Source organism: Eubalaena glacialis, chromosome 18, assembly GCF_028564815.1.
Source record: "Eubalaena glacialis isolate mEubGla1 chromosome 18, mEubGla1.1.hap2.+ XY, whole genome shotgun sequence".
In the NCBI taxonomy this organism is placed as follows: Eukaryota; Metazoa; Chordata; class Mammalia; order Artiodactyla; family Balaenidae; genus Eubalaena; species Eubalaena glacialis.
In genome coordinates, this window is record NC_083733.1 from 1,337,068 (window position 1) to 1,357,232 (window position 20,165).

At 64.6% G+C, this 20,165-nt stretch overlaps 1 protein-coding gene across 1 annotated transcript in view; it reads right to left on the bottom strand.

Annotated features, from left to right (window-relative positions):
• Positions 1-1,086: 1,086 nt before the first annotated feature.
• ZFPM1 (zinc finger protein, FOG family member 1) overlaps positions 1,087-20,165 on the bottom strand; it is a 69,849-nt gene continuing 50,770 nt past the window's right edge. Inside the window, 7 exon segments of the mRNA XM_061173003.1 lie at positions 1,087-2,995; positions 3,197-3,343; positions 3,425-3,520; positions 3,809-4,042; positions 7,517-7,729; positions 9,346-9,448; positions 18,579-18,712. Of these exon segments, the coding sequence (XP_061028986.1) occupies positions 1,209-2,995; positions 3,197-3,343; positions 3,425-3,520; positions 3,809-4,042; positions 7,517-7,729; positions 9,346-9,448; positions 18,579-18,712 (2,714 nt within the window). The 3' untranslated portion in view covers positions 1,087-1,208.

Genomic DNA, 20,165 nt, shown 5'->3' on the forward strand with positions numbered 1-20,165 from the left:
TCCGGGGCGGAGCAATGAGGAGTAGAGTTGAGGGGTCTGGGAGCCTCCCTGCCCGAGTCCAGGAGGGCAGAGCCAGGAAGGCCTTCACAAGGCTGGGCATTTACCAGGAAAGCAGCTTGGCTCCCGGACCCCCGACTGTCCAGCAGCCCTGGTCACACCCTGGTACTCAGGGCCAGCTGGGGGCAAGCGGGAGGGGGCCGTGTCCCATGGACCTGTGGGCGAGGTGTGGGGACTGTTCTTGTCCGAACACAAACTCCTTAGCCTGTCACCCCTGAGGGCTGGGCGGGAGGAAAGCTGCCTCCAGCGAGCAGGAGAGTGAGTCTGGGTGGGTGGCAGGAAGCACATCTGATGTTTGGAGGCAGAGAAAGATGAGAGATCAGGTTTCACTTTCATCTGCAGTAGGCGGCCAGGTATATTGGAAAAGACATTGTGTACTGCAAACAGGGCCACCAGGCTTGAGGGTGCCCACAGCCCCCCAGATGCCAAGTGCCAAGACCACAGTTGGACTCCTCTTGCTTGGGTTTGGCCCAGGTCATGGTCAGCAGCAGCAGGGCAGACTGGGGGTGGTGTGGCCCCAGCCTCGTGCCCACCGCAGCCCCCAGGTCCCAGGGGTCGCTCGCTGTGGGCCCCAGTGCCTGTCAGCGGCTCACTTCCTTCTCCCCCCTCCATCAGCCTCGGCAGCCGCAGGGCTTCATCCTTCCCAACAGGCTCCCCTCCCTGGGTTCCTTGGTGGCCCGTGGCTGGACAGGTGACATCCAGGCCTCAGGACTGAGCAGGTGGAAGAGCTGTCCGCTGGCCAGGATTAAGCTCTTCCCTTTGGTGTCTGGTGACCAAACCAGAGCTTCTGGCTGGCTCCTGGAGGGCAGCAGCAGTGGACCTAGAAGGGCAGTGCCTGCTCTCCCCGTGCCCCAAGGGGGCCCAGAGCAGTGCCATCAGCCCCGGGTGCGGGGCGAGATGCAGCTGTTAAGGCCACTGTGTGACTCCGGCCTGCAGTGTCCTGCGTGTACTCGCAGGTGGTGCTGGCCCTGCCTGTGCCCTCCCCGCGGGGCCCCGCTGCTCAGAGAACTAGACTGCTCCACCACCGTGCTCAGCAAACTCAACTTCTTTATTAAGTGCCAAGGTCCAGGCGGGCGCTGCCCCCTGCAGCCTCTGACGAGGTCTGTGCCCGGAGCGTCCGGGTCCCCCTGCAGGGCAGCAGCGCCGGGCGCTCACTTCACGTGCTCGGCCGCGTGCGAGGAGCAGTAATACTTCTTGTGGGCGATGAACGTGGACAGGCTGCTGAACCTGATGTTGCAGAGACGGCAGTACCTGTGGTTGCCGTTGGCCACGGAGGCCGGCGTCCCCTGGCTGGGGGTCTGCACGCCCTTGTCCGAGTGGGAGGGGGGCGCCGGCACGGCCTCGGGGGACGTGGCCGGGGGCGGGCCGGGCCGGGGGCTGCCGGCGGGCGGCTCCCAGGGGTCCTGGCCGTTGAGGCCGTCGCGGGGGGCGGCGGGCGAGGGCGTCCGGGCCTCGGCGCCAGGGCCGGAGCCGGCCGGGGGCTTGCCCAGCAGCAGGCCGTGCGCCAGGCGGAAGTGCTCGATGAGGTCGCCGCGCACCACGCCGTTCGGGGGGCAGTAGGGGCAGACAACGGCGGGCGGGTCCTCGGGGGCGGCGCGCAGGCGGCGCGGGGCGGAGGGGCAGGAGAACTTCTTGTGCGCCAGGTACGCCTCGAGGCTATGGAAGCTCACGCGGCAGCCTGTGCACTCGTGGTAGTCGGCCAGGGCCGGCAGGCCAGGCGCAGGGCCAGGGGCGGCGGCGGGAGCCTGGCGCCGCGGCTTTTTGCTCAGGTCGATAGGGCCTTCCGCCGGGTCTGGGCCGCTTCCGCCTCCGCCTCCATTTCCGCTTCCGGGCCGCGGCGCCGGCGACGCAGGCGGCGTAGGGGCGTGGCCTGGCGCGACGGGCTGGGCAGGTCCGACCGGGGACGGGGCGGGTCCGACCGGGGACGAGGCGGGTCCGGCCACGTGCAGCTCATAGAGCTTGCGGCGCCTGCGCGTGCGCAAGGGCGGCGCAGCGGGCGCGGGGGTCCCGGAGGTCCCGGCGGTTGGGGGCCGGCGCGGCGGCGGGTCGTGGCGAGAGGCGCAGTAGTACCGCTTGTGCACCGTATAGGTCTCGTGGCGGCTGAAGCGGATGTTGCAGGCCTCGCACAGCGTCCGGCGGGGGTCGTCGTCCTCGTCTGCCCCGCTGCCCGGGCTCGGGCTGCCTTCACTGCCCCGGCCGCCCGCCTCGGTCTCGGCCTCCGCCTCGGGCGTAGCCGCGCCCCCCGCCTCGTCCTCGCGCACCCTGGGTCCCGGCGGCGAGCGCGGCTCGTCGGCCTCGGCGGGCGGCGGGGCGGGGGGCGCGCGCGGCGGGGCGGGGGCCGCCTTGGGCCGGCGGGCGGGGGGCGTGTCGTCGGGCGGGCGGCGGCCGGAGCAGTAGAGGCGCTTGTGCACATAGAAGTTGTTGACGTTGTTGAAGGTGATGTCGCAGTCGAAGCACGTGGCGCCCTTGGGGGCCCCCGTGAAGAGGCCAGCTGGCGCGCCCACCCCCGCGCCCGCCTGCAGCCGGCTGTGCACCAGCTCGGACATCTTGGCCAGGATCTCGGAGGCCGGCGGCGCCGCGGGCAGCTGCGGCAGGAAGAGCGCGCCGGGCCCTGGGCTGGAGCCGGGCGTGGGGCTGGACAGCTCCGCCTTCACGCGCACGGGGCTGGGGCCGGCGCTGGGCGGTGACGGCGTTCGCGACAGGACCGGGGGCCCTGGCTCCGCCTCGGGCTCCTCAGCCGCCTCCACCTTGATGCTCCTGGGGGTCGCCGGGGGCTCGCCGCCGCCCCCGTTCTGGGGGCCCGCTCTGGTCTCTCCGTTGGTGGCCTCTGCCAGGGCCTTCCTGTCCAGTCCTGGTGATGGGGCGGGCACCAGGCCCAGGTCTGAAGAGGCCAGAGGGCCGTGCAGCGCCGTGTGCTGCTGGAAGCCGGCCAGACTGTCTGCGGGGAGACCCCAGGGGCCACACTTAAGGGCTGGAGCAGGACCTGCCTGGGCCAGACCTGAAGCCGGGGAGGGCGGGAAGGGAGAGCTGGGCTGGGCGCAGAGGTGGCGGAGGGTCGAGGCCGAAACCGACACCCCCCCACCCCTCGTGGCCGGGCCTACCTCCCCCTTCCCAGTTCTCAGGGCCCCCAGGGGCTCACCTGCGGGGAGCTTGGCAGTGGGGTGCCCAGCCCCTGGTGAGTAGATCTCAACCTTAGAGCCCGGCTGGCAGACCATGTGGTTGGTCACCAGGTGGCTGTAGAGGATGTCCCTTGTGGTGGAGATGAAGCCGCAGCTGTGGCAGACACCTGCAGGTGGGCTGTGGTGTCAGAGCCCTGCCGGTGACTGCGCCCCACATACCCCGCCGCCCCCTTCCTGGCCCCGCTTACCCGTCAGCGTGTCTGTGTGCACCTTGAGGTGCCGCTCGCAGTTGGCCTTGGTGGTGAAGGCGGACAGGCAGATGAGACACACGAAGGGGCGCTCTCCTGGAACACGGGGCCCGGTAAGGGAGCCTGGCCGGCCGAGGACTATGGCATGGGCATGTGTGGAGGGCCCCTAAGCTCTGCCTCCTAGGACCCCAGCGGGGGCCCAGCCCCCAGCCGACCACCCAGCCGGTCGCAGGCGGGCCGCGTGGCCTGCGGCCCTGTGGGAGGCTGCTCGGCGTGGTGGGAGGACCACTCGGGCACGTCCATGGCAGCTGTGCAACCCCAGGATAAGTGCAGTGAGCATGCATGGCTTGGGTGGAGAGACACGCTGTTGGGGGCGGGGCTCACCGCTGTGGCTGCGCATGTGGATCTCCAGGGAGCTGGCGCTGGGGCAGCTTTTGCGGCACTGGGGGAAGGGGCAGACCCGCTCGTTGGGGTAAGTCTCCTTGGGCTTCTCGTCGGGGGCGGCCACGGCGGGGGAGCTGGTGCCCTGGCGGCTGGCGCAGTAGTAGAGCAGGTGGGCTTGTAGGTTCCGCTCGCTGCGGTACCAGATGCCGCAGTCCTTGCAGGGAAAGACGTCTTCTGCAGGTGGGAGAGGCGGGCGCAGCCTGAGCGGTGCCCCGGCAGCAGCGCCGGCCGCCTACCACCCGGGGCAGGCCGTGGGCCCTCTGCAACACGAGGGCTGTGCCCCGGCGTCCTCCAGCGTGGGGGGGGGGGTTTGTGACCTGGGCTGTCCCTCTTCATTGCTTTGCTTTCTCAGGTGTCCCTTGATAACTCTGTGTCCCCTCTCTACGGATCTCCAGGATGCCATGGGGACTTGCGGATGGGGTGTGAGTGATCCCCAGGATGGCCCCTTGGCTGCGTCCCGACAGTGAGCCCCATAAGGAGACACTGTGGTCTCTTGGGGGTGCCCACGGAAGGAGCGAGGCTGGGGTCCGTGACCTGATTGTGACTTGGCGGGGGCCGTGGGAGTTGTGGGCTGGTGTGGAGCTGGGTGCCCGTGGAGGAGGAGGAGACAGGTGTGTGCGTGTGAGCGGGTGCGTGGGCGGCTGGGTGCCTGAGCCCCAGGCACTGGGGCAGGAGGGCGAGAGGTGAGGGTGGCTCTGGGTGGGCAGGGGGCTGAGGCCAGGAGCTGTAGAGGACGAGGAGCCTCCTGGTGCACCGCCCTTCCCCCCACCCCCCAAACACCTGATGGCTCTTTGTGTTACTGGTCAGAACTTGCTGAATTCACCACATTGAACCCAAGTGGGTTGCCTCTACCTTTGCGGTTTATGGGGGTTTGGATGGCGGGGGTGGATTTGCCAGCTGGTGAGGATTCTCTGGTGGGTGCTTCAGCAGCCCTCTGGTTCTCAGCAGAATGATAAGGAATGTTCTGTTGTTTCTGTCCCTGCTCCTTGGCCGGCCACCCCTTGGCTGAACCGAGGGCAGGGGGGAGACATTGTTCTGGGTCTCGACCTTGACCTTCACATGGAATGGAGGGGCCTGGGACACCTTTTGGGGGTTTTAACTTCTGCAGGTTAGGATGTGTTTCTCAGCCCGTTGGTTGGCAGTTACTGAACAGGTGGTCTGCCTGCCCCCCCCCCCGGGGGCTGCCAGGTTTCCACCTTGTGCCTCTTTTAAGGAATTTAGTACCTGTCTGTCAAGTGAGGCGGGCACTCCTCATGCCCCTATGCCTGACGGTGTTTCCGGCTCAACTCTCCCTACTGTGTTGTTTATTTCTGGTTTTCAAGTTCCCTTTTATTTGGGGGTCTCAAGGCAGCTCTGTTCTCTATCAGCTGAGGCCTTGAGCTGGGATCTGGGTCTGAGGGGCCAGCGGTGGGCTTCTGTTGGTATCTGCAGGGCCAGTGCTGGGGACTGTCCCGCTGCTTGTGGCATAGGGAAGGGACAGGCAGCCTCGGAGGCCGGCGTGGGCCACAGCCGCAGCCCCACCAACCCAGGGCTGACCTCGGGCCAAGTCCCGGGTGGATGCAGCCCAGGCAACCTGCACAGACACCTCAAGACCAGCATTACCTTTACTGCTTCCACACATGAGAAAACTTTCTGAGGCCCAGAGTGATGGAGTCTCAAGAATTAAACCAGGTCTGATTGACTTTGGAGCTCGGGTTCTGAAAGCCCTTCTAGACCACCAGTAGGAGAGGCCCATGTGGGGTTGATACAAACGACGTCTAGCCCACCATGTCCTCACAGACGAAGTATCAGACCCAAGGGGAGGGAAACCGAGGCCCAGAGAGGCTGCTCCTGGGTGGGCTTGAGAGGAAGCCCTCCAGCACCCGGGGCTCCCTGCAGCCCCCCCACTCCCAAAAGAGACAGAGGCAGCCCCCCCGGGCGCCAGATGCCATTCCCTGCCCTGGTTGGGTGGCCGTCCTGGCCTCTGAGAGACCCTTCCATCCAGCACCCTTCTTTCCTGAAACCTCAACGTTCAGACAAGACCCCCGTTTGCTCACCACCACCCTCTCAGCCCCCCTGCAGGACCCCATTCTCCCTGGGACAGTGGCCTTGCCCTGTCCGGCCCAGTCCCTCCATGCAGGCTCTGGGGACGGGCCGCCCGCCTGTGCTTGTCCCCACCCCCTCTGGTGTCACCCTCCTCACTTGGCTGCCAGTGTTTGGGTCACGGTGACCTCCATGCTGCCTGCCCTTGGTCTCAACACAGCCGGGACACGGCGGACCATTGGCAGACGCCTCCCCTCACCCCTGGCTCTGGTGTCTGCAGGTCCTGTCTCCCCCTGGGGCCTCGTCCTGCCCAGAGCTCCCCAACTTTGACCGCACCCTGAGCCCCAGCACGTGTCCCCCAGTCGCCGCCTGGGCTCCACTTGGTGCCCAACAGGCGTCTCAGGTCAGGCTGCTCAGAACGGGCCCTCCACCCTGACTGCGATGGGACAGACAGTGTCCACCCCGCGGCCATGCTGAAGCCCCGGCCTCGCGCTGCCGCCTCCCCCCCGCCTCCCCCCCCCCCCCCCCGGCAGGCCCTGTTCACTCCAGTGCCCCTCTGGCCTCTGCCATGGTGCCTCCACCTGCTTAAAGCTGTCATCACGTTTGACCTGCTTAAAAAGGTCACTTTTCTCCCAATTTTACAACCCTACAGTCTCCCTCTAGCAGCCATGCAATTTTAGAAGTAAATGGGGTCATACCCTTTGCTGCCTGAAAGCCCCCTGCCGCGGTCGTTTCTCTGAGAAGGAACCCCAGCCCTGGTCCGGGGCCACCCTCGGAGTCTGGCTCTGGCCATGGTGGCCGTCTCGCTGGGCCCGGGCCGTCCGCTCAGCTGCCCTCCCCGGCACGCGGGTCTCCCGAGCACCCCAGCCACTGCCCCCGTCACCACTTGCCCTCCTTCGTGGATGTGCCTGTGGCCGCCTGACCCCCCTAGTAAGGCTGCCCCCGCCCCTGGAGTGGTGGCGCCCTCAGGGCGGGCAGCTGTCCCCACCTCGGTGACCCCAGTGCCTTGACCGCTTGGTTTGGTGTGGATGTTGAACAAGGATTTGAGAAACGAGCGAATCTCGTCGGTTCTCAGACCCTGATTCTCAGACCCTCCGCTGCTTGTGGGGAGGAGTGAGTGACAAACGTGGTCCCTCCACTCCAGCTCTCCTCACTGGCGGCTCTGCCCCAGGGGACACTTGGCCACGTCCTTCACAACTGGGAGGTGGGGATGGTACCAGCGTCTAGTGGGCGAGGGCAGGGCTGCTGCTGGGCACCCCACGGTGCATGTATCCAAGACTCCACCCCCCGCCCCGCGTGGCCTCTCCAGCTGGTGGTCTAGAAGGGCCCTTGGCACCCCGCGGAGCGTGTGCCAGAGGCGCCGTGGTGAGAAGCCCGCTCTGCTGCAGAGCCTCCGGGAAGGCCGTGGGCCCGCCTCCCCGTCAGCATCTGTGAGCTCAGCACGTGGCCCGCTGCACGCTGGAGCCCCTCCTGGAACCCCACTGCCAGGCCGCCGTGCACACCCCCGGGGCGCATGCCCTCCTCCGCTCAGGTGGCAGTGGTGGCGGGTCTTTGCAGATCCTGAGCTGGGCACCGCCTGCAGCCCTGAGCCTGGGGTGGGGGGCGGGCAGGCAGCGGGTTACTCACTGTTGACAACTGCGGTCGCGAGGATGGACGCCATGCCCGCCTGCTGGGGCAGGAGCTGGATGTCGGCGGCGGGGGAGGGGGCCAGGCCCTCGGGCTCGGCGGGCTCCTCCTTCGCAGGCTGGCGGGGGGCGCTGTGGGGCTCGGCCGCCAGGAGCACGCTGAGCCGCCCGCCCGCGGCCACCGGCCTGGTGAGCCTGCACCAGAGGGCGCCATCTGCGGGGGAGGGGCGTCTGTGACGGGGCGCCGGCAGCCCCAGGCCCCCACGGCCGCGCCTCCGCGCCGCCCCAGCTTAGGCACGGGGGTTCCGAAGCCGGCGTGGTGGCCGGGGAGAGGCCACACCCGGGTTCGCAGCTGTGGCCGGCTGGTTTCCGTGGCGCGCCTGCCTCCTCCGGGCGACTAGGTGTTGCCCCAGGTCTGCCTGCTCTTTGGGCCTCCCTGCCTGTGCCCGTCTGAGCGGGAGGGCCCTCTTCCGGGAGGGGGGAGCAGAGCGGCCGGGAGGGCCTGGGAGCCGCTCTCCCGCACCCTGGAAAGGCCTCCCAGCTCCTCGCGACTCAGCCAGCGCGGCTGTTGCCACGGTGGCCTGCGGGGGGCAGCCTTGGCCAACAGGACCCGGGCTGAGCTGCCCGCAGGTCCGGCCACCTCCAGCGTCCAGCGCAGAGGCGCAGGCCCCACGGGACCAGGCCACCTGGCTGGCATCAGCACCGCAGGGACCCTTGTGCTGCCTGCCTGGGCAGATGAACCCTGTTGACCAGGCGAGCAGGGGGGGCAGGCCAGGCACTGCCAACCGGGCCACGGCCCCGCCAGGTGTACGAACCCCCAGCTGGTCACCTGCTGCCAACCGGGGCCCGCCCGTGCTTCCCAGCTGCTCCCTGGGTCTTTAGAGCACCCCAAAGCGGGGAGGGTGGGCCGGGGTCCTCTCCCTCTACAGAGGGGGAAACAGGCACACGGGTGCTGTGCTAGCCAGGTCCTCGGGGTCAACGGCAGGGCAGATGGAACGCTCAGGTCCCCGGATGCTGACCTCAGCACCTGCTCTGACCCCTGCTGTGCCCTGGAGGCCCCCAGGTGGGGAGGGGCTGGGGGGGTGTTGGAGCAGCAGCCCAGCTTGCCCCTGCCCACCTCCAGTGGCCTTTGGCTCTGTTCTGAAACGAGGCTGCCCACAGGACATTTAGTCCAGTGTGCTCAGGAGGCGATGGTGAGGGCGACACCCCCAGAACATTCTACCAAAGCGGAGTCCCCCCCCCCCCAGAGGAAGGAGGTGGATTTCCCGTGGCCACGCTGTGGTGGATGGCTCTTGCTTGGCTGTAGAAGTTGTCACATGTCTATCCCCACATCCTCCCTGGGACCTGAGCTGCCTCATCTGTAATGGAGGGGGGGCGTCCCCCGCCCTCCCAGGGCCACTCCTGGAAGGTGCAGGGATGCAGGAGGGACGTGGGGCGCGGAGCTTTCCTCGGCTTCACAAAACAGAGGCCCCAGAAGGCGAGGGGACCTGTCCCAGGCCCCCCAGCTGGGTTTGGACATGGCCCTCCTGACCACTCCTGGAGGGAGCCAGGCTGCACAGGGCCCTGGTCCAGCGGGCACCCCCAGGTGCCCCTGTGGTCTCCCAGAGGCCCCGAGGGCAGTCCTGGCCTGGGCCCGCTCTCCCCAACCCCCGGGGCCGACACCTGTTCAGCCCTAGGCGAGCATTAACGGGGGAGCTGGGCGTGTGGTGGCAGCGGTGGCCAGCCCCTCGGCCCAGCCCAAGCAGGCTGGTTTCCCTTTAAGGGCCGGCCCAGGGGGAGCCGTGACCCCCACCCTCCGGAAGGCAGTGAGGGAAGCGCCAGGATACCAACCCTTCCTGTAGATCTCCGAGTTGGCTTCGGCCTCGGTCAGGGCCCGGGGCAGCGTCCTCAGCCAGCAGGCCTCGTCCTCCAGCAGCAGGGTCAGGGCCGGGCTCTGGGGGCGGGGAGGGGGGTCAGCAAGGACTCAGTCATGCCCTCGGACACAGTCAGCAGGAGAGAGGCTGGCCGGGGCGGCGGGGGGCTCCCTGTCCAGGCTGCGGGTCCTCGCCAAGCACTGTGCTGGCGACTGCCCTGGGTCAGGCGCTGGTTCCCCTTGGAAACTGAGGCCCAGAGAGGTGGAGCAACTTGCCTAAGGTCACACAGCCAGTGAGTGGCAGAGTGGGGAGGCACACCCGGACCTCCGTTCTTGCTGCCCCCTCCCTGGTGGGGCACTGGGCTGGGCGCAGGCTCCTCCCACACAGGCCCCCAGAGACCTGCAGAGTGCGCTGTGGGAGTGGCTGCACAGCACGCGGGCCCACCTCTGTCCCGTCCATCCCGGGGCCAGCAGACGTCTCGTCCCACCTGCCTGGGCCCAGCAGCCCCCTCAGGTCCCGGGCAGCAAGACGTCCCCCCCCCACCGAGGCTGGCTCAGCACCTGGCCTCCCTGCGGCTCGCAGACCGTGGTCAGCCCCTCGCCCAGCCACGCGCTCTCCGGCGGCCTGGTCTGCGAGCCGGGCCTCTGCAGCGCCCAGAGCGGAAGAGCACTCTGAGCTCGGTTCTCACGCGGGGCTGCCCGCGGCCCCCAGGGGGGTGGCCTGATTTCCGGCGCCCTCCCCCACCCTCCCCAGGCAGCCCTGCAAACATACGTCCCCTGTCCCAACATGGCCTGGTGCTGGGAGGGGGCTGGCCCTTGCCACACGGAGGCGATGAGGTATAGACCCTGGCCCTGCCTGGCCGCAGAAAGTTAGGGTGATGACCGCTGCCGCCCCACAGGCCCCAGCCCCAGGGCTGGATGGGTTCTGGACGGCTCCTCTCCTGGGAGGGGGGGGTCCCCAAGCTCCGCCACTGGGCGCTGTGTGGAAAGGCACAGCACATTCGTGTCGGGAGTATTTTCTTTGTTTTATGCAAATAAAAGCTTTTAAGTCAAACTGTGTATCAGAACCTCTAACTGAAGGACCAGTGTCACTTGCCGTCACCTGGATGGGGGCACCTGGCCAGGAAGCTACCGTGATGGGATGGCTGGAGCAAGTGACACATGGGAGGTCCCCTGACGTGTTCTGGGCACCTCCCCACCTGGTCCAAGCCCACGGCTTTACTGGGCTTTGCCTGCAGGGACCATGTGGGCTCCAGAGCTGGGCATCGGGTCCAGTCCAGACTCCCTGACTGTTCCCAATAGCCAGCACCGTGCCCGCCCTCCCTGGGCCCAGCACCTCTGCAAACGGCAATGCCCCAAGCCCGCGGGCTCCCTCGACCGTCCTTGTGCTGCCACCTGCTCTGGGGGTGGGTCACATCCCTCTTTGACTCAGTCTCCCCGGGGCCCTGGGAAGTCGAAGCCTGTGTGAAGCCCTCCTTTCAGACAGACAGTGCCCTCCTGGCACGTGACAAACACAGGACAAACAGGAGTCCCGCCACCCTTCCTTCTCCATTCCCTTTGGCCAGCAGGACACAGTGGGCAGAGGCTGTGCCTTCGGGCCTAGGAGGCTGATGTCCACTGGGGCAGCAGGCCAGCAACCGCCAGGTTATCAACTGGGGGCGAGTGTCTCCACCAAGGAGCATGCTTTAACGGACAGCTAGCTGCAGAGCTGGGGGTCCCCGTCACCCACAGCTGGGGGGCCAAAGCGGAACTGGCGGGCGGGGCTGGCACAGCAGCGACTGACCGGCGGCTCCCACGTCCCAGCTATCCTGGCCTGGGCCAGCAGAGAGGCGGAGGCCAGGGTCTCCCTCAGTCTCTAATGAATATTAATGAGTGGAGGAGGGAGAAAAAAATTAATCTGCCTGATCCTCCGATGGGTGCTGCGGTAACGATATGAAATCTAATTATTCGTCCCAATATTTCTAAACCCTCAAACTGAGACTGACAGCCTCCCGGTCGGTTTAATGCTTATCACTCCCGGGAGCGGCGTGTTCGCGGCATGATAAAAGCGCCCGCGCGCAGCTCTGCTGACGCTGCAGAACCCCTGAATTTTCCGCGTCGGTCCGAGTGGAGGGGAGACGGCAGCGCTGTGTTCCCGGCTCTGTGCCTCCTGCTGGGAGCGGCCCCTCGCCTGGTGGCTGCCCTGGGCGGGCTGGGTGCCTGTGAGGATGGGTGAGGGGCAGGGGACGGGGACGTGGGGAGGTGGGGACCTGGAGGGGGCTTGCATCCTGCGCCACGCGCCCGACTTGCAGGAGGAGAGGGGCCAGGAGATCCAGGCCGTACGACCACCAGGCCCTTCACCCTCGTTCCCTCAGCCCTTAACACTCTGGGGGGCCCTGGCCCCCATTTAAATGGGGCAGGCTGAGTCCACCATCTCCAGCCTCCCTGCCTGCGCATGCACCCCAGGGGTGCAGGAGCCGGGGCCCCACGGCTCCGGGGAGAGGAGCACGGCCCTGCCCAGTCTGCCCCTGTCCCCGTCCCTGCGGGGCGGCAACGTGCACTGTCCCGGGCAGTTGGACCCTGCCGTGCGCTAGGGCTACAGCTCGCCCCCCTGCCCCATTATTTATTTTCTCCCCCCAACTCCAAGCAGCCCTGGAACAGAAGCCCTTTTCTCTGGTGGTTGAAGGTACCGGGCCGAGGCAGGCTCCCTTCCTGGCCCTGCCCGTGGGCAGCGGGGTGCGAGCCTAAAACGATCAGAGATGTGTGTGCTGCCGGCCACCTCCCCTCCACCGGCGCCCCAGGCTCACTGCTGGGTCTGGGTCTGGGTCCAGCTCGCCCCAGACAGGCCGGGTGCGGTGCCTGCAAGAAGCTTAGCCCCCACCCTGCCTTAGCCCTGGGGGTCGCCCTGTCCCTCCCTCCTGACTCCAGGCCGCCCCACCCAGCCCCGGGACAGCGGGCAGCCACTTTAAATTCTCCGGGTGCATCTGAGAACCCTCCTTGTTCCCCCAACAAAGAGGTCAGTGTCTGGGTTCTGTGTCCGCTGATAACCATCAGAAACCCTATCTCTACCGCATCCGCTGTGACAGCTGTAATACCTGAGGCTGTTCCCAAACTCGCCGTGCAGCGCATGAAGTAGCGTCGAGGGGAGGTGAGGGCCTGCAGAAAGCCTCCCCAGGGCACTGCGGGCAGGTTCGCGGGAGGTCGGGGCTGGGGCAGGCCTGGGGTGGGCTCTGATTGGGGCCTGCACCCGTCTCTCTCTTTCAGCGCGTCCTGAGAAGCCCCCACCTGCGTCCCACTCACCATCGCCAGAGGCAATGGCTTTCCGCCCTTGGCACCAGACGTTTCACGAGGCAAGAGAAGCGCGACACGGGCGGCTCAAGGCATGGCCCCATCTGGCAAAGAAAGACCCATAATGCACCATGCCTGGGCTGAGCGCCTTCCCTTGGGAATTACTCCCTATCACAGCCAGAGGGAGAGGGGCCTCGCCAGGAGGGCACCGGGCTCGTGCACTGCAGCCCCATCACCCCCTGGCCCGGGATCGTCCTGCTGTGAGTTTGGCTCTGCCAGGCAATGACCGCTGACAACAGCCTTTGCAGGGAGGAGGGCCATGTGGAGGGCCGCTCAGAGCCCATCTGCGTGGGGTCAGCTGGCGGCTGGGCCTGGATGGTCCCACGTCAGCCTCACAGGCAGGGGCTTTCTGCTCAGACCCGCTGCCCTGCTTGCCATCCAGGGGGTACCTCCCAGCTCTCAGTGATGTCACAGTGGCCTCGTGGCTAAAGTGGGTGAGCCATGGGAGGACAACTGGACAGATGGATGGGCCGAGTGAGTGCGGGCCCATTTGTTCATTCATCCATCCATCCACCCATCCTTCCAACATCTATCCGTCCATTCACCATCTACTCCTCCATCTACCTTCTACCCATTCATCCACCATCCATTAATCCATCAACACATCCACTGACTCACCCATCTATCCACCATCCACCCGTCCGTCCACCTTCGACCCATCAATCCACTGTACACCCGTTCATTCACCTTTCACCTGTCCATCCATCCATCCAACCACCTATCCACCATCCACCCACCATCCACCATTCTTTATCCATGCACACATCCTCTCACCCATCTGTCCATCCCCCTGTCCACCCGCCATCCAGCCATCCATCCACCTTCTGACCATCCATCTAGCATTCAACCTTCCATCTACCATCTACCTGTCCATCCATCCATCCACCCAACTATCCACCTGCTACTCGGCCATCTACTGTCCACCCGTCCGCCCACCATCCACCTGTCCCTCTATCACCTATGTATCTACTATCTACCTGTCGATCTATCATCCATTTATCCATCCACACATCCATTCACCCACCCCTCCATCCACCATCCACCCGTCCATCCTCCTCCTACTGGTCCATCCACCATCCACCCGGCCATCCTCCATCTACCATCCACACGGCAATCCACTCTCCATTTATCCATCCACATCTCCACTCACCCATCCATCCACATCCACCCATCCATCCACCATCCATCCGTTTATTCATCCACACATCCACTAACCCACCCATCCGCCCATCCATCCATCTCTGCCCATCGTTCTACCTTCCACCCATCAGTATACCATCTACCTGTCCGTCCATCCACCATCTACCCATCCATCCATCCATGCATCCATCCAGCCTCCCATTCATCCACTCACCCACCCATGTATCCACCTTCTACCTGTCCATCCACCATTCACTACCTGCTACTCGTCCATCTACCATTGACCCATCCATCCACCATCTATGTGTCCATCCATCCATCCATCCATCCACCCACCCATCTATCCACCAACCTCCCGTCCATCCACCATCTACTCGTCCCTCCGCCATTCATGTATCTACCTACCCACCCATCCACCCACCCACCATCCACCTGCTACTTGTCCATCTATCATCCACCCATCCATCCACCATCAACATATCCACCCATCTATCCACCATCCATCCATCCATCCATCCATCCATCCACGTGTCTATCTACCATCCATGTGTCCATCCACCTTCTACCTGTCCATCCACCATCCCCCCTCCATCCACCAACTATCCATCCATCCACCATCAATTTATCCATCCAGTATCCACTCACCCTCCCATCCATCCACCATCCACCCGTCCATCCACCATCCATTATCCATTCAATATCCACTCAACCAATCCTCCACAACCATCCATCTGTCCATCTACCATCCCCTGCAATCCACCTTCCACCCGTCCATTTACCATCCATCCATCCACCTTCTAATTGTCCATTCACCATCCACACTTCCATCAACCATCCACCTAACCATCCACCTTCTACTCATCCATCCATCTACCTGTCCACACATCCATCTACCATCTACCTGTCCATCTCTCCATCCACCCATCTCTCCTCCATCTACATGTCCATCTACCATTCACCCATCCATCCATCTTCCACTGGTCCATCCACCTTCTACCCATCTATCCACCATCTACCTGTCCACACATCCACCATCCATCTTCCATGGTCCATCCACCATTTACCCTCTGTCCATCCACCATCACTCATGTATCCACTATCTTCCCGTCCATCCACCATCCATTTAACCAGCCACACACCCACTAACCAACCTATCCATCCACCATCCACTCGTCCATTCACCTCCATTTATCCATCCACACATCCACGCACCCACCATCCATCCACCATCCATTTATCCATCCATACCTCCACACACCCACCATCCATTCACCAATCCATCCACCATCCACCCACCTTTACCTATCCATCTACCATCACCCATCCACCTTCCATCTACCTGTCTATCCATCCATCCCTCCCTCCACCATCTACCCCTCCACACACAATCCATTTATCCATCTACACATCCACCCACCACCCATCCAGCCATCCTGAACATTTCTTCTGCATCTGAGTACAAGTTTTAGAACTGCTGCGCCTCCAAGCCCTGGGTTTCTGTGGTGGAACCACAGCTGGATCCTAGGGGACCTTGAGGTCCCACAGCAAGTTGGTGCCAGAACCAATTCTCGACTCCTGGCAGGCTCTGCGTGCTGTGTCCTTTCTGGGGTACCACCCCCGATGCCCAATGTGTGTGGGGACTCCTTGCCTCCCCTCCGGCCTGCAAGCAGCCTGGGCCTGAGGAGACCAGTGGGAAAGGGTTGCCACACCCCAGCGTCGCCCCTCTCCCACTTCCCTCTCCAAACAGCGACGACAAACTGCCTGGCGGGTGACAGGACGATCAGGGGCGGGAGGTACACGGGGGAGAGAACCGGGGCCCATCAGCTGAGCTCGATAAGGGGCCTGCTGAAATGTTAGCGAAAATATTTAGACAATAAATGAAGTATCGGAAAGGCACGCATATCTTTAAGAAATCAATCATCTTGTACGTGTGTCTGGACACTCGGCGCCAAGGCGGAGATAGCGCCTGCTGGGGAGATAAGGGTTAATCAAGGATTTAATTCTGCAGGAGATAAAGCTGCAGGGAAGAGCAGGCGGCTCCTTCCTCCCTGGGCCCCTCTGCACGAGCCTCAGAGGCCGGCTTCTCTGGCGCGCTCCCTGGATTATCTCTCCGCCTGGAGAGGGTTTCCAACCTCACGCCAAGTCTCCCCAGGCTGACCTGCGCCCTGGGCCCAAGGAGGACACAACCCCCGGAGAGGAGGCTGCAGGCGGGAGGGGAGGGCCTGGGGGTGGGGGTGCGGTGGGGATCCCAGGGCTGGTGTGGACATCTCCAGCCCCCCCATCCCCGTCCTGCAGGGGTCTCTGTGGTTAGAAAAATAGTGATTTCCCCTCTGCTATTTGGTCCTGGTGACTTTGGCAAGTTACCTAACCTCTTGGAGCCTCAGTTTCCTCATCTGGGAAATGGGAACAGCAGTACCCGCCTCATGGGGGGTGGAGAAAACGAGGGGCCGAGTATAAGGATGGGCGCACAGCAGTGTGTCTGGAACACGCACCTGTCCATCTTGGAAGGGGTTGACTGTCCCCAAGGAGGGAGCGGAGGAGAGGGGTGCAGGCCCTGCTCAGGACACACTGAGCTTCCCAGTCCTCAGCCGTCCCGCCTTTGTCCCATCACTGCTTACGGCTATTCTCTGAGAGTTCAGACACGAGAGTCACGGAGCTCCTATTAACTCCCCCCAGCGGCCTACCCTCCCTCGCAAGAGTCAACTGCTGCTTGTACACCTCCAGTGACGGGGAGCTCACTGCCTACAGGGACTCCTGTAAATACCACAGCCTTGGTCACACAGTGGAGCCAAAATGTGGCTCCTTCCAAGGAGCTGAAATCCATACTGGAGCTCCCACTGCTTCCTCCCCGCTTGGGGCCACGGGGCAAGAGGGTCATCCCTCCCGCAGGGCTGCTGGCCGTGCTGCCTGCCGAGCCACGCCCTGTGGTAGGCACCACGTGTGGATCACTGCGTTTAACCCGCCCGGCTGCCCCGGGAGGCCGCCACGTCACAGAGGAGCTGCTGCTCTGCCCACCCTCTCCTCTGCGGGGAGGTTGCAGGGTCCGCAGGCTCGGGCCTCAAGGACCCTTCAGGGCTCCCCTGTGTCCCCCCTGAGGTCCCAAAGGCTGAGGAGACAGAAGCTCAGAGAGGTGGGGGCCTGCCTGGGGGCACACGGCAAAATGGCCACAGGGTAGGAGACCCCAGGACCTGGACCCTGTGCCATGGGGATGGCCTGGCCTTAAAAGTGGGGGCCCTTGGTCCTGGGCCGCCTCCCACCCCCTCGCTGAGTGGCCTGGGTGAGCACCGCCCCTCTGAACCTGGCCACTCAGCTGGGACAGGCGGCGTGGGCAGCCCAGGGGCCTCAGCTGAGACGTCTCCAATCTCCCGAGGCCCGGGCCCCAGCTCTGAAGTTCTGAGGCAGCGTGACCCACAGCCCAGGCTTCACTGCACACGGGAGTGGGTGGGGGCTGTGAGCGGCAGTCCGAGGGTTGCAGCTGGGGATCCTGCCCACGGCTCTCTACCAGCCCTGCTGCAGGCCAAGTTCCTGGGGCCCTGGTTTCCTTGGCAGAGAGACGGGGGCTCTGCCGGGTTGGAGCTGGTCAGAGCTGTTAAGGCAGCATTTGGCCTCCAGGCGCAGGGCTAGGGGGAAGCCCCACACACACAGCCCCGCCACTGCCACTGAAGGCCCATCAGAGGCCCACGAGGCCCAGCATCACAGGGCACCTGCCAGCAGTGTGTACCCTGGATCCAGCCACACCTGAATGCCACATTAGGAATCAGAAGGGCCCAGGCCATGGCTGTGCCTGCACATTTGGGGCACCTGAGCCTGGGCCTGAGGGGACCAACCCGGGTGCTGCCCGGCCTCCCAGGCAAGCGTCACCATGGCTAGGAGATGCTTCCTGAACTCTCATCAAGCACGGGCCCCTCCCGGTTCCCACCACAACGTATGTGCCCATTCCACTGCCCCACACTTACTTGCTTCCCATACATCAACGCCCTTTCTTAACCGAAACGTATTTTAAAATGAGCATTTGCACCCTTTGCAAGAGAACGCCACACCGACTTGCCATAAACTGAAGGCAGCTCAGCAGTAGCCCTGAGACAAATGACAGCCCAGTGGTCATTAGCACGCGCTAGAGACACTCAGGCAGCGCCCTCTCCCTGTCACCTGGGGGCCCACAGGCACAGAAACGCAACGAATATCTCACCCTTGGTTGCAGCTGCCCCCAAGTATCCAGAAAACCACCTCGCTTACCACGAGGGGTGGCCCCACCCGTGAAGCCCAGTGCCGGAGCGCAGTCCCTGCCTGCTTCCCCAGCCACAGGCCACAGGCCAGGTCCAGTCCCACCACTTGGTTCCTTATTGCTTCCTTCCCTTGAACGCCCTTCTCTTTCTCTGCCTCGCCAACTTCTACTCATTCATTAAGGGCCTGCTGAAAGAACCCCTCCTCCAGGCAGCCCTCCCTGTGTCACCCCGAGGTCCCATAGGCCCTGCATCACCTCTTCCAGGCAGCCCTCCCTGTGTCACCCCAAGGTCCCTAGGCCCCGCATCACCTCCTCCAGGCAGCCCTCCCCGTGCTCCCAGGCAGTTAACTCCTCCCTGCTCCCAACACCTCATGGCTGCATCTCCTGACACGTTTCACGTGGAGTGGCAGTTGCTCCTGCACGAGAGTCTAGCCCGGGCCTGGCTCAGGGGGCTGAAGGGGGCTGTGCCCTGGGCCAGACACTGTCCTGGCCACTGCGGCCGGGGTCAGGGCTCCTTACCAGTTCCGCCTGCCCGGGGGATGAGGTTCTGGTCTGGATGCTACCGCGGAATGGGCCCCAGGACAGGCCCTCGGCGAGGCTGCACCGAGCCCGCACGCACCTCTGTCCGTCCTGCAGCAGCAGCTCCAGCTCATCTGCAGGGAGAGATGTCAGAGGTGTGAGGAGGTCCAGGTCGCAAGTCCAGTCCGTCCTGCGGCACCCGCCCCCCCAGGAGCAGTTGGGGGGCTGAGGGCAGAGGAGGGAGGGTGGCCCTGGCCCAGGTTAGGGGGATGGCGGCTGGTGCCGGGTCCTGGGGGCCAGGCCAGCCCCTGCAGTGAGACCTGTTCTGGGGGATGGCAGGCTGCAGAGACAGGACAGCGGGGGCGCCTGCAGCTGCACCTGAGCAGGCGGGCGCACCGCTCGGCGGGACCCTGGCTGCTGCGTTGGGACGCGTGTGCCTTGCACAGCCTAGGACGCACACACGGAGCCGGGTCACCCCTACTGCCTCACATGGGGGCAGGCACAGAGTGGCGGATGATGACGCCCATGAGACCACCTCCCGTCCCCTCCACATGGTCCTCCCAGCCCCTTCCCATCAGCTTGAGCCCCAGAATCCGCAGAGCACGCCTGTGTGGGCAGCTGTGAAACGCTGGGCCTTGGCTCCCGTCTCTGAGACAGGGACCCCGCACCTCCCACCCCCTGTGGCTGGGGTGAGGACTGAGCAAGTCAATCCTCTCAGCATCTCAGCACAGGGCCTGGCGGGGGAGCCAGGCCTGGAGCCAAGTGTTCCTCCCCTCCCCCACCCACTGCCGGCCGAGGCCCTCGGCACAGCCGGACCGCGCTCGGGTAGCGCCAGCATCACTCCCTGCAGGACCCCCGCCTGCTCTCTGGAAAGGTCTGGACCCAACTCCTGCCGAGGCCCTTGGTCGGCGGCTGCCTGTCCGAGCGGCCTGTCACCCGGCTGAGGGCCTAAGGCTCTCAGGCCGCGGCCACCTGTGCTGTGATCAGGGCCAAGCTCCCGGACTCTGCCAGCTTGCGTGGCCCGGGCTGTGGCTCCTGTGGCTCAGCTAGGGGAGCGGCATCTGTGGCCGGCCACCGGCAGGATTCGGTTCCATTGACGTGGACAGACCGGCCTCTGCCAGGAGCCCCGCCACAGACCTTCTCACGGGGAGGGACCTTGGGGTCGCACAGGGTCTGCAGGTGGGCTCCCAGGTTCAGTCCAGCCTCAGCGCACGACCCACGTGACCTTGTGGGGTGGGCTGGATGGCGGCCCCCGAAAGATACCTCCGCCCGCAACCTGGGAATGTTCCCTTATTCGGAAAAAGGGTCTTTGCAGATGTGACTGAGATCGGATCTCAAGGTGAGACCATCGGATTATCCGGTAGGCCCTACAGCCAATGACAAATGTCCTCATAAGAGACACACAGAAAAAAAAAGGCACAGGAAGAAGTCCACTTGAAGACAGGGCGGGCACTGGTGGGATACAGCTGGGGGGACACTGCATCTGGAGCCCCTGAGGGAACGCGGCCCTGCCCACGCCTTGATTTGGGACTTCTGGCTCCAGAGCTGTGAGAGAGTAGATCTCTGATGTTTCAAGGCACCAAGGTT